The sequence below is a fragment of the Poecilia reticulata genome, chromosome 13 (assembly GCF_904066995.2).
Source record: "Poecilia reticulata chromosome 13, P_reticulata-male-v2, whole genome shotgun sequence".
Classification (NCBI taxonomy): Eukaryota; Metazoa; Chordata; class Actinopteri; order Cyprinodontiformes; family Poeciliidae; genus Poecilia; species Poecilia reticulata.
This window is the reverse complement of record NC_088842.1, coordinates 26,457,415-26,482,747: the sequence shown is the minus strand read 5'-3', so window position 1 is coordinate 26,482,747 and position 25,333 is coordinate 26,457,415. Positions and strand designations below refer to the sequence as shown.

Below are 25,333 nucleotides of genomic sequence, written 5' to 3'. Positions count from 1 at the left end.
TTAATACTTAGGGGCTGTTTGCTTCTTCACTCTACAAGCCTTTCTTTGGACTACTTCCGCAGGAAACCTAAACTGTACTTACTTACTGCATTAGAAGTGAACAGATGGTAAAACCAACTCAAGTCAATTATTTATTGGTTCGACTGAAGAAAGGAGCCGTCTTTGTATAAAGGTAAAATTGTGTTAAAGAAGATTCATGGTTGAGCAGAAAAGTGAAGGTTGTCTGGACATCATTCAGAAACGCACTTATTCACTAATGTCTGAACCCAAAAATCAATTAAAAAGTTAATTAATGCACTTTATCTTTGAACAGCTTCAACAATACAATATCTGCACTGACTCCTGGTATGAGACAAATGGCTTTCCTCGAGTGTTATGTGAAGCCTCTAATTGTTTCACATGTGTCAGGTGAGTTTTTCTGCTCCACAGGGACGGCTACACCACCGAAACACACCACAATAAATTAGGTTTGAATGTCTAATCCACATTTGCATGTGTAAGACTCCTGAGTTTTAAACAATTCAGGTGATAATTAAACTGGTACTAATTAAAAAAAAAAAAAATAGATTTAGGAAAAGTGATAATAAATGTAGCAAAAACCGCTGGGTTAAAACAACCAGCAAAATATGCTTAAAATGCTGAGGAGGTTTTTCTTTCCCTTTTCTTTTATACCTATTTAAAATTTTAATTGAAGTCCCCAAATTATTTCCCCAAAGAAATTAGAAGAGTCCAGAAACAGATTCAAGAAATAAAGCATAAATTAAAAACTGCTATTGTTGCATGTGTTGAAAAGCTTAAATGTCAATAACTCTGGTAGCAATTTTTAGTTGAAAACAGTGTTTATTATTCTCTAGAGAATAAATGCACACAAATTAAAGGTTGGTTTCTTTTTTTAATTTTTCACTGTGAAACTATGCTACTGCAATAAAGAACGTATTTATTTCAAAGTTACTACTCAAATAAGCATAGAAACAAACGTACCTTCCTGGGCTGGAAGTCATACTTCACACAGTGCTGGAAGCCTTTCCCTTTAGACTTCAGCGATGTGACAATCAAACAATTCCCGACAAAATGTGCAGAATAGCCAATGCCTTTGCTGGTGCGAAAGCTGCAAGAAAACATTTCAAAACTTATTTTATGCTCAAAAAGAATATTAAGCCAATTTAAACCATCTGAAATCTAAGAGGAAGCTTAGACAAAATTACACCTTTTGTCATTCACTGTGTTCTTTTTTGGCAAAAATGTACAATATAGCGCACAGTTACGTTTTGAGACTTAGTAGACTGTTCTCTATTTGAAATCAAGCACACAGCAAACAATAATTGAAATCTGGTATTAGAACCGTTTTAAAGGGGAAAAATTTCTAAGAATTTCTGAGGGCTTTTTGGGGTTTTCTGCTCAAATCATATTAGAATTATTTTTAAATGTGACAGCGTGTCCCTTCCAGAAGGTACATCTTGCATGCATCTGAATTATGTGATGATAATTATGGTTGTAGTAATATTTTGCCTGATCTTTTCAATCAAACATCACCAGATCATTTGACTGGAAGTGCAAACTGCATATAAAAACAAAGTGCACAGGCCACTCTGTGCAGATGCAAACAGATTCCTTTTGCACATCTTTTATTCAGCTGACACGTGCTAAATTTACTTTTATAGTCTTAAGGCCTAAAGCTGTTACTCTCGGCTCAAATACCCACTGTAAAGATCGAAAAACAAAGAGACCCATCCTCAAAGGCATCCAACCACAGCTGTGTTTCGTACATAAAGACATATGGATCTCCACACCTTTCTGTCACAGAGCTTGGAAACTCTGCTGGAGAAGCTCGGTCCGCCTCTAAAGATGCAATTATTTTTTTTGGTTATTTACAAGCCTGCTGCTGAGCTGCGAGGCACTCAGAGCAATGCATAAACAGGATTAGCTTGGCAGATCTAACTCTTTTGTGACCGTCAGTGTAGAATAGGAGGCACATATGAAAACCTTTGCTAGTGCAATGCTCCATGTCTTCTTCCCTTTTGGATTTGCCACATCAGAGAAACAGAGATCTACTAAGGCGAAGAGTTTATTTCGGTAAAACACTTAGATCCCCAATCGCCGACGACAGCCAAGAGGTGATAAGGACCGAAGTGACGATTATCTCTGCCTAATCAGTCTTCGCTGTCAGACAGTTGAATCTTTCCACCTTTTCCGTCCATTCCGATTCTCTTACTCGCCATCATAAATTACACTCTTTGACTTTAATGAAAGGCTCTTCTACAAACAAAGAGAAAGAGCCAGACAGTGCAGCAATTTTGGATCATTGATTTTTACAATAATTACCTAAATCTTCAGCAGAAGCTGGTATGCGAGAGCTTTGTGGCAATTATTCACATCTAAATGATTACCTCCGCAGTGTCTAAGCCCTCAGTAATCCAGCTGCAGTGCTACATTTCTACATCAGAATGTGTGGCATTATCTGGGAAAAACAAGGCCGTTTTCCTAAAGACATTATAAAGACGTTGCACAAGTGACAAATAACGTTGAGAACTATTTTAATCTTGGAATACAATATTCAGTCATAAACTGGTTAGATTAGACAATCAGTGTTAGTCACAAAGCATCAGACAGAATAAGGCTTTGTCAATAAAGCTGCTGTTAGCTTCATAAGCCTCTGCAACGGCAAAACTATTAAGGTGAAATAAAAAAGCACAAGTGTGCTCTTACCAGTAGAGATATGGTTTGTCCTTGTCTACATTGATATTATTCAGAGGATCCATTCTGAACCAAGTGTTGAATGTAAACCCGCTCTGATAAGGCCACTTAGCAATGGGAGGTAAAGCAATTGCCTAGAAGAAACATGATAAAAAAACACCATGAAGTAGCCAGGAAAGCTATTTAAAGTGATTTGGTGTTCCTCCATACCAAGCTATTCAGAATATATATTTTGCAACAGTAGCACTCTTGGGTCAATATAAATAAGCCTCTGCAGTACAAAAGTACTGAGGCGCTTTACAATAAAGCGAACTGTCAAATGTCAAATCCAGGTGTAAAAAAAAAAAAATTTTTTATGGTATAATGGTAAGAACACATTGTTCAAGTAATTTTTTTCTTTTCAGGAAAATAACTTCTCAATTTAAAAAATACAAAATGACCTCACCAGAACTGTAGAGAAAATTTAATCAAATCATCCAGATGTTTAATGCAATTCAAATTCAATTGCAAAACATTAATCCCAAAGGGAAATTATATAAATGAATACTGCAGCCAAGTTTTAGTCTGTTAAAATAACTGCAGCACTGGAGCATGACTAAAACAAACTTTGCCGCTAATCTTTAAGATTTTCAAGAGCGTCATAAAACAGATTCTTAATATTTTATCTGCTTATTTCTTTAGGTCAAACACAAACGCACAAAGCAAGAGAAATAAAATAGCTAATATTCAACGTTCTCACAGTTTAACTGATGGTTCCACTGCTGCCATATTTAGCTTCTTATCATTGAGGCACAATAATATTTCTCCACACCCTACATTGCTAAAATACTTTTAACGAACATTTTTCAAAAGACAACATGCAATGAAATCATATAATGATGATGCTTACTGCTGCGCTGCGGCCAGGAAAGTTGAAGAAGATGTCCGGGCCATGTCTCTGCGGCATCTGATTTAACACCGACAGCATTTTGATTGCATGCTTTGGCTGTACGGGTGTCAAAAGAGAGAATTACAACTTTTATTGTAACAGATTATACCAGGCGACTGGAAATTTAACTAGCCCCGACAAAACAAGGCAGATTCATCAAGCCCTTCAGTTGCCATGTCACTTACCCAAAGGCCACCTTCTCCTCGGAGCATGCTGAAGAGCATCTTCAGCTCCTTCACTGTGATGCTGTAGCTGGCCAATACACCCAGCATATCCACCAGTAAGTCTTGCAAAAGACAATGCAAGCAGACACACAAACAAAAGGAAAAATCATCAAAAATGCAGTTGAATTTTAAAGATACAACTAATCCACGTTGGACAGGGGATCCTCCAGGGGATGTGCTAATGCTGCTCATCCTGAGACATGGCTCCTCTTTAATTTGCTGTTGGACTTTGTCGGTGAAATTAAATTACATAAAACACAATACCTATCAGGAAAAATCACACACAGTGCCTGTATCAATGTGATAAACTCCCTAATTAAAAGTTAAAGTAACATTGCAGAGGAAGTCTAGTTTTATTTCAGATCTTAAACACATTTCAGCTAACACAAAAGAAGCAATTTCCATTTATTTCACAGAGGATCAAGAAAGTATTCACAGCTCTTCCCTTTTTCCACATTTTTTGATACCTTACAGTGTCATGTTTCTGGCCTGTCTGCCTGCTATGCTCTTCTCCTCATTACTCCTCTCATCAAGCTCATCTGGCTCACCTGCATGCTGCTGCTGGAGCACAGTCAGGCTCATGTCCTCCACCTGCTCACAAACTGTTATATTCAGCTCTCGGCAGGCAGACAGTGCCAGATTTTTGAAAGCCTTAGAGTGAGTAGACATCCAGCATTCCTTCCTGACCTGACCACGACCTCGAACTCTTTTTTGTCCCTTGGATTTTCCTGCCTTGCCTTGCCCACGTCAGATCCTCCACTGGCCTCGGTCTTCTGGTCTCGACCCCGTTTCTGTCTTTTGACTTCTGCCTCCTGCCTTGCCCTTGGATTCAGTCTGCCTGATATTACCTGCAAGTGTCTGACCCTTTTTCCGCACCCTGACCACTGCTCCTCGTCTGACCCTCTGAGAGTTGTTGCCTTGATCTGTCTGCCCCCCATCCCTTGCCCTCCAAGCTCTGTCCATCCCTGGGTGTGCTACGGGCCGCTACCACTGTATTACCTGGACCTCTCTTTCCCCACTACACAAGGAAGGTTAGTGATCCTCTTTCTATTTTTTACCTTTGGCCTCCCCTCCCTAGAACCATCCCTAACCCGTTTCTCTGTCCTCAGAGGTTCCTGTTCCTTGCTCGTGCTTGCCTCTCCTTACCCTGGTCTTCAATAAAGAATTTTCTGATTTTTACATCTTGTCTGACTGAAATTTTGGGTCCTCAGTTCTGATCATTACATACAGTCTTATTCCCAATTGTATTAAATTAGTCTCTTCTACTCACAAATACCCCATTATGACGATGTGGACAATTTGGGGGGAAACTTTTGAAATTATAAACAGAAAACCAATAAATCACCTGTTGCTCCACATTTGGCAGCAATTACTGCATCGTCTTTTTGAATAGCATGTATATTTTTGCAGTGCTTCTTCAGCTTCATAAAGTTGGATGAGATGTCTGTGCAGCGTCATTTTCAGTTCTCTCCAGAGATGTTCAATCAGATTCAAGTCTGGACTCTTGCTTGGTCACTCCAGGACATCTACAGAGTGGTTCTGAAGCCACTCCATTGAGATCTTGGCCATGGACTTTGGGTCATTTTTCTGCTGAACTGTCGCCCCATCCTGAGGTCAGGAGTGGTCTGGAGCAGCTTTTTATCCTGCACATAGCAGCGTTCATCTTTCCCTTTATCCTGACTAGTCTGCCAGTTCCTGCTGCTGCATGACATCAACTAACCATGATGCTGCCACTACCATGTTTCACCTCAGGGATAGTCTTGACCTGGTGATGAGCCGTATCTCGTTTCTTCCAAACATGACGCCTGGAATTCAAACCAGAGAGTTCTTGGTCACCCGCATGACTAAAGCCCTCCTCCCTGGTTGATCCATTTAGACGGCTGGCCCGGTCTATGAAGAGTCTAGCTACTTCCAAACGTTATTTATTTACCAATGATAGAGGCCACTGACCTCACTGGGACATTTGAAGCAGCAGAAATATTTCTACCTCAAGACAGTCTCTGAGGTCTACAGACAATTCCTTTGATTTCTTGCTTGGTGAATGACCTCTGACCTGTACTGTCAATTGTATATAGACAGGTGTGTGTCCTTTCAAATTGAGTCCAATCAACTAAATTTAAAACAGGTGGACTCGATTTAGCCAGTAGAAACATCTCAAAGATGACCATTGGAAACAACTCAATTGTGAGATTCATTGCTCTGGAGGTAAATGACTGAGTGCACTGAGGACAGGAGTCAGGCAGGGTCAATAAAAAAGACACACAAAAAGCCTTTCATGCGAGTAAAATATTTCTTTTTCCAAGATCATGAAAACTTACTCCATAAATCCAAGCTTTATTTTTCCATTGTCAAGAAAAGCAAACCTTATCTGCCTGCATTGAAGTTTTTGAGTACATTATTTGTGCAAATGCTAAGACATCCCTATCCTGACTGACTTGTCATGTCTGCATGTGTCCAATTGTTATATTTTTCTTAAAAATGAACAGCCACCTTGATCATTTGTACCCATCAAGGGACCAGATGTCATAAACTAGCAGCTCTTACAGGCTTGTTTTTATTTTGACAACAAGCTGAAACTCCTACGTGAACGAAGCACCGAATGAGAGAGTAATCTGAAATTCTGACAGCATTAACATGTCTTTTGAAAATCTAAAGCGTATTTTGCCATCACCCTTGCTGAAAATGTGCTCTCATTCAGGCTAAAAAACTGGTATTTTCATCACAACTGAAATGTTGTATGTCTTCCTCTTTTAGCAATTCCAGAGTACAAATAAGGCAAATCTTTGTCGATAAGGAGACGCACACCAAATTGTGTATCTGAGATGAATTCCTCAGAAAAATAATTGGAGATGGCCGTTTTAACATGAACAGATCAGTGGCAGCTGCAAAAGACGGGCAGTGGAACCTGTTACTGTTTAATTTAGCCAAATCAGATTTTCCTATTAATGTTCTGAGGATGCTGGCAGGGCTGTGAATAAATAAGTCAGCTTTGTTAGGATTTGGACTTGGAGTCCAGAAGTCTTGTAGTCCCTCAGTTCAACACTTTTTTTTCTCTCTTTTTTAGGAAGCCTCTGTATAAACATCAACAAGACGAGGACAGTTTCTCAAATAAGGATCTAAATTTAAGTGGCAACCTGTCAGTGGTATTCAATGCTCTCACTCGTTTTAACGCGGTGGATAAGTGCTGAAGACCTGTCCCCCAAGAACCACTTGTGATCCCTAATTGATGTCTAAAATGAAGTAAGTGATTAAGATACTGATTAAAAATAAATTATGTAAATTGAACCAAAAAGTTCCTCCAGTAACACATTTTTCTAGTTTACCTTTATTCCACTGCTTCAGTTGCTCAGCCTCTAAAGGTTACACTGCTGTATTCTTTTACATATTTACTTTATTGTAATTTAAAGAAAACATCAGACCAAATCTCCCTCATTCCTGAACAATAAACAACAATGTAGATGGAAATCAGATTTTCCATCAAATTCTATGCGGCCACATTATTTGCATTTTGAAAAAAAAAAAAAAAAAAAGATCAACTTGCAAATGATTTTGCCGACTGAGTGAAGAGAGCTTAACTCGTATAGTAACCAGGCATTAAAATGACAATCTGCTCAAAATTTACATTTAAAACAGCAGAGCTCAAATTATATGTCTACTCATATCATCAACGTACCTGCAATCATGTCATCCACTGAGCTCATTTTGAGCAGCACCTGTTGGATGAGCCCCACTTCAGTGCTCGTCTGCAGATTTCGAACACTTTTTCGAAGAATGGCAGTGAACATGCTCCAGATCTCAGCCTGGCAGGTGACATCGCAGTGTTCCAGCAGCTCCACCATGCAGCCGATGCTCTCAGCATCCTGAATAATGAAGTTTGTCTCCAGGTCAAACTCTCCCCCCACCAGCTACAAGAGAGAGAAACAGAAAATGTCCCAGTAGAAAGCATTTTTATTATAGAAGCCACAAGCAGGTTTTTGATTTATATTCTGTCACGCTTATGTAATGCTCGGCATGAATGCAATTTGAATTGTAATGAACTTAAGATATATTTTGTTTGATCCAGCTATAAGCCATCTTGACCTGGATCTTCCTAACGGAATACAATTAACTAATGGCATACTTCTGCCTAGCATGTTTCAGATCACTGCTCTGATGGTAAATAGCTCTCAACAGATGCAAGTGAGGTTTATCTTCCTACACACTGATTATAATGAGAATTTAAGCATCCATGACAATAAAACTGTCTGGTTTTTAATGAAAAGGCGGGAAATAGACACATTATTTCTTCTGCTCCCCCACCACCACCACTACCACCAATTTAAATTACAAATGAAAATCACTTTAAAGAAAGTAGAAAACAACAATCAATAGTGCTCTTCTTCAAGACCAAAAAGCATGAAATTAGCTCTCTAAAGAAGTGCACTGTGTACATGAAAGCACACCGAAAACAACTCGCTGGTGGGCATCAAAGCAAAGAGGCAGCAAATGGCCCTGGAACCACTGCACCCACTGCACATTACTGTGACTGACAGGTAGTAAGGTGAAAGCAAAGAGCAGAGAGAAATACTCAGAGGAGACTAGTCCACTGCAGGAAAAACTGTGCTTTGCTTCAACTTTGTCATGAGATCTTTATGTTGATGCCGTAGAGTGGAGATAGTCAAGCCCTTAATTTCGTTCATCGTCTCTTCTGCTCCTAAATCTGCAGCTGTTATTACAAGTCATCTTTCAATTTTTCAATGTCATCTAGTAGGACTGTTTGCCATAAAGATCAATGTACTTCTGATGCTGATACTGACAACAGCAGTAACAAAAATTTTAATGGCAAATACTTTAAATAAACAGATTTTTCTTTTCTAAAATCTTCAAAAGAAAGCTAAAATACAATTCTTGGCACACCACTGGTTTCCATTTGCAAAGCAGTCAATGTGGGAGCATCATTTATTTTCCAGATGATGCACAGCTCTACATTACAATGTCACCAGGTAGCTATAAACCCATTGAGGGATTTACCAGATGTATGGAGCAAATCAATGCATGGATGTGTTGTAACTTTCTTCAGCTGAATAGAAACGAAACTAAAATTATTACTTTTGGACCAAAAGAGGAATGATCAAGAGCCAGCACACAGCATCAGCTTTTGCTGGTCAGACCTCAAATCTGGGTGTAGTGATGAACTTGACCTGAACCTTCAGAGAAGTAGAAATGTGTGCATTTGAGTCTCTTTGACATTGAAGCTACAGCATGCCACCACTGATTGCACCACTGGGTTTGCTTTGTTAAAATTGGAGTTTTGTTCTAAAAGAATGTTAGTGTGAGAAAATAAACTAATTTGAGCAATTAATTAAATTATATATGTGCATACTGCATCTCTATCATTTAATATTTCCAATTATCTCTACAATCAGTGAACCCAGTGTTGATTAATAACTACGCCTTCGAGCATCTTCACAACATTTTCAGAAAAAAACAGCTTCTGTGGAACATTTATAGCTCCACATGTGCAGGCCTTGAGTTGCATCCATTTACCTCGGCTTTTAAATTGCATTGTTTGAAGCACATAGTGACTCAATGCTACAGAAGGCTTTCTGTAAAGCAGCATTGTGGTGGTCTAATTGGAGGTGAAAGTATGCAGCACACAAAAGTATTAATACAAAGAAAAGCTTGCCTCACAGTGTACTCTCTGCATTGATTGAACATCGATTCATGAATCAAGCTTTAGGTATTCTAATAGGGTTTTATTTTTCTTGTGTTTGTGTTCATTGTTCATTAAACTAAAGGTGCTCTGCTGCGCGAAATACGGTGGGATTCATTTTACTGTTACAAGCACATTTAATTTGTAATCAATGCTTCATTTTTTTCCTTTTTTTGGTGCCTTAGTTGACTTTTTTTTTTTTTTTGCTAAGAAAATGTCATAAAATGTCAGTCTTGATCTGATGAGCTTCAAACAGAGACCCACTGCATTTTAAAATCAGAGGTGGTACTAGTAAGTTGCTGGGCAGCCTTTCTGCATGGTTTCTTGAATATGATCAGGAAAACATGCAGTCACAAGTGATAAACAATGCTGTATTAAGTTGTAAAGCCAAGTTAAGAATCCAAAAAAAGCATATTTGAACTGGATAATGAATTTAGAAAAGTTTCCTCAAATTTGTTACAACTGCTCTATGAAGAAAAGTCTATTTTTTGGGTTATTTATTTATTTTGGTTATCACATCTGAAATGTGCTATACAAATCAAAAAGTCTATCTTTTCTATATTAAGAAAAGATGCACGTAATTCATGACTGGGCATAAGCTGAAAAATTCATAGATGACATTTTTCTCTACCCTGACCAGGCTGTGACCAGCTTTTTGCAAATGCACTAATTAAATCTTTTTCAGATCAGTAAAAAATCATACGTACGTGTTAAAGGGGTGTACAAACCCCAACACGATTTAGCATGTTATTTTCAGTACCAGCGAGGAGTCTAAAAATGCAGTCTGAGAAAGATACAAAACAGGTACAGTAAGCCATTTAAAAGGAAAACTGTATACCCTACATATGCATGTAAGCAGTTCATTCAGGCTGCCATGACAGAGGTAGATTTGGGAACGTGCTTTGCCAAATCTTACATCACCAAGTGCAATCCAAAGCATCAGTGGTATAAAGCATGCCGCTGCTGGATTCTATAGCAGTGGAGAGGTGTTCTTATCCACCTCTGGGTTTTTATCAGACTCTGGGTCTGGCAGTTGTCAGGACAACAGCTCTTTTCCGACTCCATTGTGTCAAGTGCAACAATGGACAAAGGAGAATTATGATGTGGAGCTGTTTTTTTTCTTTCAGGAGGAAAACTAACTAATGTTTGGCCCTATAGTTTCAGGGAAAGAGGCTGTTAAAGAGGACTTATTATGCAAAATTCCTTTTGCATATTTTTGTATTTTCACTTGGGCCTCTACTGCTTCAAGAAACAATACAACTGCTTGGGCCTCTACTGCTTCAAGAAACAATACAAATGCTTGGGCCTCTACTGCTTCAAGAAACAATACAAATGCTTAAAAAAAACTCACATCCATTTACTGGAAATAATATTTTTTGGTGTCTGGAAAACTAGCCATCACAAAAATCTCCCCATTATTAAGTCACCATCAGTGGGCACCGCCTCCTTACCCTAGCAACCTCAACCAAGCACAACCTGTCACAGTTTTACCACTGTATGCACTGTGCAATGGCTGCTAGAATAAGCAAGTGTTTTGTCATTGACTTTTTCAGAAACCACTTACTGCAACTTTAATGACTGTGGAGGAGATGCAATTTTTTTCTGATTCTGAGTCTGACTCTGAGTCAAAGATGTACCACTGTACAATTACCCATCTATTTGCAGCCGTTTGCATGTGCATAAAATGCTGAGTTGTGAGGGTGTGGCCGGCAGCAGCTTATTTGTAATTACAATTACAAAAGAAGCCCTAAAGCAAAATTAGGCAAACAGTGAGTGAGTAACGTCTCACACACCTCTGCACCTAGTATAGACAATTAATGACCACTCATAGCCAGAGCTTGAAAAAAAATATTTGAATATTAATTACCATTCCTCATTTTCTGAAAATGGGCTGAAGTTGGTGTCAGTAGAACAAATCTACAAAACCCAGAGGTCAGATAATGACCAGCGATCTTTGATTTCTCACAGTTATGTTAAACATGATAAAACATTTCCCAGTATTTACAAAAAGGCTAAAGAAAACCCCTGAAAAGCTTCACACTATTAAAATGCTACAGAAAGTTTTGCTTATGCTAAAATGACAATTTACTTAACGGCTCCCTCTAAGTGTCAGAAACAAAACTTTTATAACTTCTTAATAGACAAACTTCTTTCTATTTCCATGGCACCAAAGTGGCATAATGTTCCATCAGAGCACTTATACCCCAGAATACAGGCTTAAATGTGATTTTCAGATTTTTCAGATGAACAAAGGCTTTGAGGTATGAAACTCTCTCTCTTTCTCTCTCTCTTAAATATAAAGTTTGCACTTTGGGTTTTAAGAAAGCAGATATCCATCTTCATGAGTAGCTAAGATAAAAAGAATCCTTCACTGAAACATATTTAAATTTTGTCAGAGCCTATTATTCATCTCAGTCAATACCATTTTACTAGAGCAAGGTTATTAAGTCTCAATTAAGTTTGTTTATTCCCCCCCCAAGAAAGAGCACAATTATGTGTTATTGCCATGGGATAGTGAATTAAGAGCAGTCAAAAATCCCCCAACAATCAACCGCTTCTGATTAAGCCAGGGCTGAAGTCCTGCCGTTGGCATGGTGACCAGCCCCATAAACTGGACTTTTGTTTTCAAGAGGAGGGCTACAGTGGCATCTAAACTGAATGAGAATGAATATGTTATATTATATTTACAATTCTGAATATGTTGTATAAACATTAGAAAAAGGACAAACAAATCTCAATAGGAGGAAAACTCTTTGGGAAGATGTCTATTTAAACTCAGAGTGTCTGATTCACGTGGTCTGCTAAACAGAAGCAGAAAATGTGCTGCACTTATGGGGGTTAAAGTCAATTACAGCTAATTCTACAATACGGTCATATAGAATCTAACATAATGAATGCCTAGCAACTGGTTCAGAGACCTTTTAAAGACCAACATGATATTACCTTTTGATGTTAAAGACAGTGCCATTTTTTGTATTTTGTTACATTACAATCTATTTTTTAAACATCTAAATTGTATATAATGCATCGGGACAATATATCTTAAGCTGGCGAAGTAAAACAAAACAAAAAAAAAAAAACCATTTCAATAAAAAACTGAAAATTGGCATGTGTATATACTGCATATAAAGAGCCTCCCTGCTATGAAGCTTCTAAAAACATCTGATGTAACTTAATACCGTTTGAACTCACATGCTTAGTGAAATTACATCCACCTGCCAGATCTGTCAGCATATACACAACTTCTCTGGTTAGTGGTGGTGTTGCAGACTCTATGAGCTTCCAAATACCACCACAAAGACTGAGGGGACCTCCAGACAAAGTTGTTCAAAACTGCAAATCAGCATTTTGTTAGAAAATATATATATATGTAAATATTTGATGATTTGCTGGAGCAAATAGAAACAACATGGTACCACTACAAACCCGGCTAGAGAAGACTGCGCACCAAAACTCTCTGATGGGAAAGGAAGGCGTTAATCAGAGATGCAAAGCAGAGACCAAAGCTAACCCTGCAGGAGCTGCAGAGTTCTCAAGCAGACCAGAATATATGTCCAAACAATAGAGCTTGGCCTTATGAAAACAATGACAAGGAAGGCTCATATGGAGTTTTCCAAAGGAATGTGAAACATTCCCCAAATATGGAGGAAGGTGCTTTGGTTGGATGAGACCAAAATTGAACTTTTAACTTTTTGATTTTGGCCAAGACTTAGTGGTATATGTCTGTACCAAACCAATTCATCTCACCCAAGAAAACCATCACCACAGTGAAACCTCCCATTAATCAGCAAAATTATTGAAAGAGCAGTTTTTAAACAATTGAATAACTTCCTAACAATAATCAATCGCTTTGACTCCTTCCAGTCTGGTTTTCGTGCTCACCACAGCACGGAGACGGCCCTTGTAAAAGTGTTCAATGATATCCATATAAATACCGACTGTGGGAGAACCACAGTGCTGGTTCTGTTGGACCTCAGTGCAGCTTTCGACACTGACATGACATTTTACTGAATCAACTGGAGAGTTGGGTCGGACTCTCCGGTCCAGTGCTCAACTGGTTTAAATCTTACATAAAGAACAGGGATTTCTTTGTTTCAATCGAAAACCTCTCATCAGAGAGGTAAAAGGTCACATGTGGGGTACCCCAAGGTTCAATCGTAGGACCCCTTCTTTTCAATATTTATATGCTCCCACTGGCTCAGGTTATAACAGGAAATAAGATTAGCTACCATAACTATGAAGATGATACACAGCTCTACATCACGATGTCACCAGGTGACTCTGAACCCATCCAATCACTGAATAGATGCTTAGAACAGATCAATGTGTGGATGTGCCAAAACTTTCTCCAGCTGAACAGAAACAAAACTGAAGTTATTATCTTTGGACCTAAAGAGGAGCAAACCAGAATCAATGCACAGCTTCAGTTATTACAACTAAAAACCAGCGACCAGCCCGAAACCTGGGAGCAGTGATGAACTCTGACCTGAACCTTCAGAGCCACATTAAGACAGTCACAAAGTTGGCCTTCTATCACCTGAAGAACATCTCCAGGATTAGAGGACTTATGTCTCAGCACAATCTAGAGAAACTCATCCATGCGTTTATCTTTAGCCGCATTGATTACTGCAACAGCGTCTTCACAGGTCTGACTAACAAATCAATCAAACAGCTGCAGCTGATCCAGATGCTGCTGCTCGGGTTCTCACTAAAACCAGGAAGATAGAGCACATAACACCAGTTTTAAAGTCCCTACACTGGCTCCCTGTGGCTCAGAGAATAGACTTTAAAATACTGATGTTAGTTTATAAATCACTGAACGGTTTGGCACCACAATACCTTAAAGATCTGTTATTGTTGTACCAACCGTCTAGACCCCTCAGGTCTTCTGGTTCTGGTCTGCTCTGCATCCCCAGAACCAGAACCAGACGAGGAGAAGCAGCATTCAGTTTCTATGCACCACAGATTTGGAACAAACTTCCAGAAAACTGTGAAACAGCTGAAACACTGGGTGCCTTTAAATCTCAACTTAAAACCCACCTGTTTAGAGTTGCTTATGGCTAAATTAGGGTTAGAGTGCGGGTTTTGATGTCTTCAATGTTTTTATGTCTTTAATGTTTTTAATTAATTAATTTATTTTTTCTCACTGTCACTGTTTTTTTTTATCTCTTTCTCTTTCTCACTGTTTATTCAATGTCACATGCTGTTTTTATTTTAATTATGTAAAGCACTTTGAAATGCCTTGCTGCTGAAATGTGCTATACAAATCAAAATTTGATTTGATCTTTGATTTGAAACATGGCGGTGGCAGCATCATGCTATGGAGATGTTTTTCTGCAGCAGGGACTGGGAAACTGGTCCGAGTAGTGGGGAAGACAGATGGTGCTACATTTAGGGACATCATTGAGCAAAACCTGCTTCAGTGATTTGAAGCTCTCCAACAGTACAATGACCCACAGCATACTGCTGAAGCAATACCCGAGTGTTTTAAGGGGATATGTGTAAGAGTATTTGAATGGCATATTAAAGGCCAAACCTCAATCTAATTGAGAATTTGCAGTTGGATTTGAAAAGTGCTGTTCACCAGCGAAAGCCATCCAACTACCACTGGAGCGCTTTGCCGTAAGAAATGGGTAAAAATCCCTGTGGCGAGGTTATAGACTTATCCAAAGAAACTTCCATCTGTAATTGCTTCAACGGTTGGCTCTACAAATTATTGTATTTAGTGCAAGGCACTGTTCAAGCAGGAATCCCTGACAGAAATAAGTGCATACAACAAAGAAAGACTATAGGGCTTTACTTGCAAATTCACCAGAAGAGGTTGAAGGACAAGAACAGAAAAATTCCAGAATTTGTTTGCATCTTTTTGCTGCAGAAACAAAACACTCATTGCAAAAAAAATATAAAAAATGAGGTAAGCAGAAAATATTTTACAACAGTGATCATTCAGCAGCCAAAGACTTTACCAGACTTGAGTTCCACAAAACAACACAAAAAATGTAGAAAATACTTAAATGATCCAATGATTAAGTTAAACAGCAAAAGGAGACAAAATAAGATAAACATCTTTTCTATTCAAGAAGAAAACACATCAGGAAAGGTTCAAATCAGTTTATTGCTGCTGTGGTTTCAGTGAATTTGATGAATGGCCTTTATATTGATGCTGAGCTTTGCTAAAGACCCACAAAGCTACAGACTATCCACCCTGATTCACTGATTTGAAAAACTGCGTTTTTCAATGGCAAAACACAGTTTTCCATTGAAAAAGATTCTTAAAATACTGAGAGTGATTGATTACTGATGCGTTTTGTATTTGGAATAAAAACCTTCAAGAACAACTAAGGTACAGAGGCATCCATCAACACGAATTAGATAATTATTTGCGACTTTCTCCTTTTTCAGATCTGATTGGGGATTCACAGGTCAAGTATTAGAAATAAAACAAAAAAAAAATCTGATAATGTTTCTCTCCATTTGTGAAATGCATCTTATTGCACTTTGTTAGTTTCTTTCATATTTAATTCTTAGGGTTAAGAAAATATCAGAATCAATTAAAACCAGAATCGACAGGTCAAAGTCTGCAGGTCTGCTTAGCTTATTGTATGAACTACTTTTCAGTCCAACACTCAGTTCTTGAGACAGAGGGACAATTTCCAAGTATCAAATTCCAAAGACAAATTTCAGCCAAGCTATTTATTACATCAATAATTTTTATAACAATTGAAGGTAATAGTTACTGGACTGTGTAATAAAAAGGCATTATATGCCTAGAAAACACAGGCATTATCCCTTGTATTAAGAACATGATTAGAACTTTATCACCGTTTATCAGTGGTTCTAAACAATAGCAACTGAGATATTAAAGACTTTGTTTGAATCACTACAATGAATTCCAAAGACTATTATTTCTCTCAAAGTTTGTATCCTTGTATTGAGAACCAATCATGTTAATGTTCTTGATGGTAACTTTACGCTTTCATGCATATGATGTCATAGAAGGCTGCTACTTTTAAACTAAGGTTTCAAATCAGAAGTCTGTCTTTACCCACACTTTGAAACAGATGAGCAGCTCTTAATTAGTAGGAAGACATAAACGGAGAATACAGACCGCATACAATGTAATCCCCTTTGGCACACTCCATGGATTGACTTGAATGATAAAATGGGGGGTGACGGGTGGGGAAGGTGCACTGACTACCCAGGAGCATTGCCTTATATGGCTACATGACAATGTGAATTTCTGGCAACAGTATTCTGGCAACAGAAATTCACAGCGTCATGTAGTGGAATGCAGAGAATATGCATAAAAAGATGAAAATATATAAATGATTAAATCAAACTTAAAGGACAAGCATTTGAAGTTGCCAGGAAACCGTACTCTAAATGTCATCCTCCAACAATTACAGTCTCCCTGTGTACATTAAATGTTGAAACCACTTATATAAAAGCAGATTTGATTCCAAGAAACTAAGAAGGGTTCACTGTTTGACTGCATTTCCTCAGAGATTAGCATAAAACTACCAGCAACAACTGGGAGGTGTGGGAGAAATGTGATCCGAATTAATAACTTTCAGCATGTGAGCAGACTGAAAGTGAGACATCAGGAGAGGTGTATTGTCTGTGATAATACTAGCAAACATTTCAAGATGACACTGTTTATGTTTCACACAGACATTAGACACCTTCAGCTTACAAATTAGGTTAGCAAGGCTTCAGGAAGCTAAAAATGAAAGGTGTCTTTCCAATCAGTCTTCTCAAACAAGGAGCTCATCAGTATGTATTCTGTTAACACAGGCATGTTGTATTTCTGCTCTTTTCCTAACTACAGCATACAAGCCTTTGTCGACTCATGAATTTGCTTTGCTTGATGCCCTAAACAGTGTCACAAGGGAGAGGGGAGGATCCCAGCTGAAATATGAAGGACACAGCACCAGATTATCACAGGACCAACAGAGAGGAGGGTAAAGTTTTATTGCTAATATAGAAGTAGTAGTTAATCCTGCGAGCATCATGGTGGGGAGATGTAAGTGTATAATTCTTGCTGCTCCTTTTCATTCATGATTTATTTTAGTTGTTACATGAACTACTCATGTTTACTGAGTGAATGTAATACAAAAAAAAAAAAATCAAACAAGATCAGTCTTTGAATACTCGTGGGAAGTTAAATAAGCCAGAAAAAAAAAAAAAATAAATCCAGAGACAAACTGGAAATAAGTTTCAAAGATTAAGCTGACGGGCTGCACAGTGGCGCAGTTGGTAGAGCTGTTGCCTTGCAGCAAGAAGGTTCTAGGTTCAATGCCCGGCCCCGGTCTTTCTGCATGGAGTTTGCATGCATGAGTGGGTTTTCTCCGGGTACTCCGGTTTCCTCCCACAGTCCAAAAAACATGACTGTTAGGTTAATTGGTCTGTCTAAATTGTCCCTAGGTGTGAATGTGTGTGTGTGTGCATGGTTGTGTGTCCTGGCTGTCTCTGTGTCGCCTTGCGACAGATTGGCAACCTGTCCAGGGTGACCCCACCTCTCGCCTGGAACGTTAGCTGGAGATAGGCACCAGCACCCCTCCTGACCCTGCTAAGGGACAAGGGTGTAAAGAGGATGGATGGATGGATTAAGCTGACACTTGAACCCAGAAACAATTTTACCTCAATGCAGCTATCCTAACCACTCCACTGCTGTCCTAATTTCATTAGGAAATAATTTATCTTATGTTAGAAACAAAGAAAAGCTAATTTCATTAAGGAAAACACCCATTTTGATTTTTACTCCAGGACATAAAAGCATGCAGAACACAGGAAAACAAATTAAAGCAACATTGTTTTGTTTAAATTGTCTCTGTCATTAAAAATGTTTCAATTAACTGAATGCTGAACTTTGAATCTCATTTTAAAATTTGTATTCATGACCATTGATTTAATCTAATCCAAACTCTTACTTCCCTGTGCGCGTTCTTTGATCAATATAAAAAAACAGTTGCAAAGTCAGAAGAATAGTCTATGAAAGTCTTTTCCCAGTTACATCTCGACCTCTTTCTAAATAACTAAACCCATAGGTCCCTTCATTAGGAATGCCTTTCAAACAATGACTCAGTCAATCACATGGCACCAACTTAATGTATTTATGCATCTAGATAAAGTGAAGATGACTCACTAGAGTTTAAACTGAGAATCAGGATGGGGAAGAACGTGAATTTAGGTGACTTTGAAGATGCCCTGCTTGTTTGCGTATCTCAGAAAATGCTGATCTATGAGGTTTTTCATCCACCATCCGCTTTTAGATTTATAGAGAATGGCACAAAAAAAAGAAAATATTCAGTTACTGTTTGTTGTGTAGATTAAAACACTTTTTTTCATATGAATGGTCAGAGAAGAAGGAGAAGTTACCAAAAGCAACTTCTCAAGTTGGCCTGGCCACTTCTCAAGCAAACGGCCCGGCCATTTTGCTGAAAAATGACGCACTTGGCATCGATTCACTCTCTTTTCCACAGTCACCATGATCAACAGCTGTATATCAAGCACATCTGGCACCAACCTTTTACTACTCATTGGTTTAACTGATCTCCATCCTGGTATGAATTTATATGAAATGCTGACAATTTCATCAAAGATACACTATTGTTCATCAATAGCTCTGAGATTTTAAATAGGTTTCTTAATGGTTCTAAATTGTGTAGCAGGCTAGAGGAGAAAGTATTTAGGACTGCATAGAGCATGGAGGATGTAAGTTCCCCACTCCTGCTTTATATCTTAACCGTTCTGTTATGTGGTCTAAGATCAGAATGGAGAAGATAGACACGCACATTGTTTCACAGCGAAAGCTGGTGTAGTGTAGCATGGGCCGATGCATTCACTGAGTAGATTTCATTACTAGTAAAGCTGACAGCACAACAACAGGGGTCTTATAGAGTTTACCGTCTCCTCAGAGTGGGAACTGCTGAGCCTTGGTGCATTAAAGAGTGGAAAACTGCCGCTGAAAAGAAGGGAGTGCCAAAAGCAGAAAAAAAAAATCCAGACTTTACAAATAGACCAGACTAGGATTAAGAGAACAATGTGTCAGTATCTGACACATGGAATGATATCTATCTTCTTTTGGTATCTTTAAAGAAGTTAATTACAAAGAAAATGATCAACCACTGAAAAAACAAGATGTTGTATACTGTGAACAAAATGATCAGCTTTATGATTTGTTGAACCACTGCCAACAACTCTTGATGTGACTGTTGAGCAGCATGCCTATTGTTGCTATACATAAAACTTCATGCTGTTCAAAGGTGAGATGAAAAACTTAAATAATTTAAGTCCAAGATGCAGCTGGCAGAGATCCACGGATCCTGTTGTATGATCACACCAGTGATCTGGATTCAGCAAGCATCAAACAGGCTGCCGCTTAGATGTTCTGTAAACTTCTCTCTACCGCAATATAAAAATGTCTTATTTTATTGAAAGAACATTCCATCATAAACCCCCATCTGAAATGTACAAAAAACCAATAAACTGTGCAGAACTCAAACTTCAGTATCAGTTGAACAAATTCAAAACAAAATTTAATTTTGACCTCGGGCTATAAAAATACAGATGTGCCCTGGGAGATTTATGAATGGGTAGAGAGAAAAAAAATCTCTTCTAATCTCTCTCTCCAGGCTGAAAACGTGAATTGGTTGAGAATTGTAGTGTGATATCTTAAGCATACTTTGTTTGATAAAACCATTTTATAATTCTCTCTCATTTACCTATTTACACTTTAGAGAGCTTCTCATGTTATTAATCATGCTTCTTACTGGAGTTCTTTGATGTTTTTTTTAAATAGGATGATACAATTTATAGCTTAAGAGGAAGAAAAATTTTACATTTTCTATTTTTCCTATTTTCTTTTGTATTAAAATATGTGATATGTATTCACCCCAGTTAGTCAATACTCTGCAGATTTCTTTTCTGCTCCAACTGCAGATGTGAGTCTTTAATGGTATGCTTCTCCTATTTTTTCAAACTTATAACCTTATTGTTTTTGCTCATGTTTAGGCTGAAAGTAGTTCAGTCACACTGGAGGAAGAGCATCAAAAACCATCTGTGTTCAGATCAGATCTTGGAACAGACTCAATCAGATTTTGATCTGGATTCTTACTGGACTCTTCCAAGGTGAATATTTTTTGCCTGGTATTACTGTGGAATTTTGCAATATAGCTAGCAATTTTCTCATTCATTTCCATCTCTTCCATCATAACAATGTCCTCAAATTTTCTGAGAACTTCAGCATCTTGATTACTAAGTCCTGTGTCAGGTTATGAAACAGGATTTAGTGTATCAATGGCATACAAAGCATTTGTCGAACAATCCTCTGTATGATGTTCAAGACATTGCGTCAAACCTAAGACTGCAACAAAAGCCTCCAAAATTGCTGACCTGTTGTGTTCCTTCATCATTGCAATGCATTTTATCCACCCATGTCAACAAACCCAAGGTTTTCACACAGCACGTGCTTTTACACTGACATTGAATTTCAAAAAAGATGGAAGTTTATTTATTTGGACTTCTAATTCCATCTAAAGCATCCATCCTTGATCCTTGCACAATTGAAGGAAGTCAATCACATAAAAACAGTTATACATGATATAGTTGATGTTTGTAATGCTGTAATGTGTGTGTCAAAACAGTCAGATGTTCAAATAATGTAAACACTTTAGTCAATCCCTAATGTCCTTAATGACTAAAGTGCTCTTAAGCCTAAAGAGTACATCAAATTAGAAGTCCTTAAAAAAAAAAAAGGCCGTGATGTACTGAGCAAAATAAAAAAAAATGTAAATCAGAAAAATATCTTGAATGTGTAAAGCTCCTTCCCCACTTGCATCCAAAGGACAGTAGGAATGTGCTCTTCTTATCTTCTTTGCCAGTAAATTAAAGTAGAAAAGAAAATGTGCCAAATCCCAAAAAGCACTAAAAGTCCCATTTTTCTAAGTGCTTCCAATTGCACTAAAATGGTTTGGCTGTATTTGTAGAATAACTCCTACTCCCGTCTCGAGAAAGATGAAATAAATAGAAATATGTCAAGAGTGATGAACCCACTTTGTCTCACAAAGTCACACTCAGTGAATCCATCCATTCATCATTTTCAACCGCTTATTCAGGACTCAGTCAAAAGGGCAGCAGTCTGATCAGAGAATCCCAAACCTCCTTTACCCAGGCTTCCTCTTCTAACTCATTTGGTAACAGACACCTCACTGTTCATAATGACGGTGTAACCTGTGGAGGAACTTCTCTTGTTGTCCAAAGACTTCCTGGGCTGAGCTGCTGGTTTCAAGTCAAGGTAAAATCTGTAATAGTGATACTCACTGTTCAAAAGTTTTATAAAATATGCACTTTACTAGCAAAGTAGTAAAAGAAAATCTGAAAATTATAAAAGTCAAGCCGGTATTTAATATCCATCAGGATTTTACCAGTTAAGCACAAAAAAGGTTGACTAATTTAAAAGGAATATCTTCAAAAAAGCAGAATATAGAAGTCTTGTTTTGTTTGATTCATTTTAAATTATGCTTCACAAAACTTAAATATTCAAATGACTATCATTGTGATGACATCTAAAACCCTCAATATACAAAGCCTACAAAATTGTACAACTATAAAGTAGCAGGGCAAAGACAGATTTCTGGCACCTGGAGGCTATGAGGTTCTGGATTACTGCAGAACCTCATAAAGATAAAGAGCCAGTTACATAGATTCTCTCTGCTCCTGTCTGTTGGACAATCTGAGTGCCTTGGTTTCAGCACTAAAGACAGCTCCCTTTAGGTGAAAACCAGTGGAGATCATCACTAGACTTCTGACAAGCCAAACTGACAGGTCTAGCTTTGTAACACAGCCTTCTCACTCTCTGGGCGAGAGCACAAGCTTTTATTCAGTGTCTTTACACCTACCCATAGTTCCTCTGTTTCATGCCAAATTCTGTCTCATGCAGCCGCCTGTCAACACAGGAGAAAGGTGACCAGAACCCAGCCTTGCATTTTAACCTGGCAAATAGCTACTAAAATGGGGATCACAGCTGATTAATTCCAGTCTGTTTGCTTTTAAATGGCACTTAAAAAAAAGCGTAGCTTGAGACCACTTTGCCTTTGTTGCACTCGAGTAATTAATCACACTTTTTACGTTGCTACACACATGTGGCTTTCCCACCGACTGCCACAGTGAATCTTAAAAAGAGGAAAAGCACCTAAAGCCTCTGTGGTTTCTGTCTTCTATTAACAATCTGTGGAGTGGCACCAAACCGCAGGCTTATTTACTATTCTGGTGGTCATTCCTCTGGTGCTCTGTCTTAAGTGGGAAAGAAAGGAAAGCCCTAATTTTATGATATTTGCACCAGTTTTGGACATTTATAAATGGCAACTATTTTTTTAGAGAACTCACAAGTTTTCTTATGCGACCACTGACTTCAACTACTCATGGCATTATATTTGAAATGTATTAATTTATTTGGCTGAGACAATGGACATTAATTAACATCAATTATCATTAATCTATTTCCTTGGACAAATGAGAAATTTGTCTTGCCAAAAACAAAGGTGTACAAAACAATGTGAAAATGACTGCAAAATCTTTTAATAAATACAATCAATATAAAACAGTAAATACTACAATACAATTTCTACAAAACCTATACGAATAGATGGTACTAAATTCAAATGATGTAAAAAAAATTTTTTAACAATGTAAACTTTATAAAAGAGCCTCTCCAAATGGTAATATGTTGTTTACTGCAGTATTAGAGACTTTTTTAGGCTGTTATGAGCACAGGCCTCTTTTTGTGGTTACAGGATAAATGCCTGTTTGTCCTTGCTGGTAGTCAAAACTAAGAAAGTTTTCCTAAGCAATTATTGAAACTGGGATACTTGAGATGAGCAGATTGCATATTTCTGAGTCTTGGTGTATTAAGTAAAAACTAAGCCAAATGGTGGTAGGAACATTTGTGGCATCCACAGATATGTCGTGGGAATTAATACTTGACTGAGTATTAATTCAGTAAAACTGTCATCGCAGTTTTACGATGACAGTAAAACTGCTGTACTGTGGCAATCCAGTGAGTTTCTATGTTGCATAGAAACTCACTGGAGTTTCTATGCAAGTTGGAGTTGGAAAGACTCCAACTTGCAGTCTTTCCAAGGCTGCTAGTCTTGGAAAGACTAGCAGCCTTTCCAAGGTATACTCCACCTTTTACCCTTTGACAGCAGGAGAGTGGAACCAGCCCTGTCATGTCCCTGTGTGACCAGAGGGCACAGCCGATCGATGGACTGATTGCATTAGTCTATAGGTGACCATTCTTGAATTTGACTGAATCGGATTGAGTCATTGTTCCTTCGTATTGGAATTAACAGATTTTTGAACTAATTTCCATGTGACAGAGGTTGAACTTGGCTGATGTGAAATGCCCCAACATGATAATTTGTTGTGAATTGGTAACACAAAATGAAACAAATTAAATCAACTTTTTCTGATATAATCTTGGCTTGTATGGTGATAAAGATGTTTAATATATAGTCCTGCATTATAGACTGTCAATTAAGTGATAATGAAATCAATATAAACCCTAAGTCCCAAGCCCTAAGTTTAAAAAATAGTCTGCTAAAAGTAAAAACTTAATTTAAATGCATTGTTTTCACCTCCACTGTGGAAAACAGAAAGGTAGGGAGGGACATTTTCTGTTTTGTGATAGTTGAGCCTCTGTACTCACCTCCCACTGAATAAGCATGTCAAGAAAAATGCTTTCCTGATATCTGAAACAATGCAAAGCATGCTCATTCAAACACTGTATGATTCCTACTTTCCATTAAGCTGAGCAGAAAGATGCCTGGTACCAATACAAACACGTCTTTGCTGATAGAGAGCCGAAAAGTACGCTGCAATGCAGACACCGGGAGCACAGACAGGAAGCAGAAAGGCTTGAGACGGACCTTCAGAGGACAAAAAACAGTGAATGATGAAAAGACTATGGCAGCTGAGAGCTCTGGAGTCAGTCCTCTCCAGATCATCAAAGTGTCACAACTCTTACCAGGAAGGGACTGGGACATGATGTCCTCTAGGTTAAAACTGGAGATCAGTATGCAGCTCACAAATCTGAAGAGAGGAGATGAGGAAAGTAGCAGAGACAGTCCACGGTGTTTACTGCAGCTATTCCTCAGTTCCTCTGTGTGGCCACGACACTGATGATGCCATTTCCACACAGACTATTCATCACACCCCGACAGCAAGATATGCTAGTTTCTTTCACAAATCTGCAATCATATACTTGAGGCTGAAAACTAAAATCAAAGCTTCCTCTCACAGCAGTGATGGAAATATTTAATCAGAACTTCTGAGAAATAACTTATTTCTCCGTTTTACAATTTACAGTTAGCCAAGTTCACATTAAAATAAATGAAGGAAGAAAACATCTTTAGACCACTTGCTCTCAAAAGAAACACTTGTAATACCAGATCTGTAAGCACAACGCACATGCATAAGATTAAAAAAACAAACAAACAAAAAAAACCTTTTCATCTTTAATTCCCTCAGTTGGAGATCCTCGCCTAGGGCATCCAGTTTTAAATCCTCACTCTTTATTCGTTCAAATTTAATTTTTATTTGAAATCTACCAACGACCACACATCCACTAACTGTATATGAAATAAAAGTGATAAATTGCATGTACATGCAAAATTTAAAGATCAACACAATCTGGGACAAAAAGGGGGAACATAATCCTCAACTAAAAAAAAAAAAAGTCTGCTATGCCAAAGAGAGCTTTTCCGTTTGAAGCAGAGGTCTCCAAGGAGTGGGTTG

At 38.1% G+C, this 25,333-nt stretch overlaps 1 protein-coding gene across 4 annotated transcripts in view; it reads right to left on the bottom strand.

Moving 5' to 3' along the window:
• Window positions 1–25,333, bottom strand: part of nbeab (neurobeachin b) — a 220,153-nt gene that overhangs the window by 165,625 nt on the left and 29,195 nt on the right. For all 4 annotated transcript variants that reach the window (XM_081614411.1, XM_008426293.3, XM_008426301.3 and 1 more), the window contains exons 2-6: window positions 7,520–7,751; window positions 3,808–3,908; window positions 3,584–3,679; window positions 2,707–2,828; window positions 982–1,108 (exon numbers count right to left, since the gene is read on the bottom strand). In XM_081614411.1, the coding sequence (XP_081470537.1) occupies window positions 982–1,108; window positions 2,707–2,828; window positions 3,584–3,679; window positions 3,808–3,908; window positions 7,520–7,751 (678 nt within the window). The remainder of the gene's footprint in view (window positions 1–981; window positions 1,109–2,706; window positions 2,829–3,583; window positions 3,680–3,807; window positions 3,909–7,519; window positions 7,752–25,333) is intronic.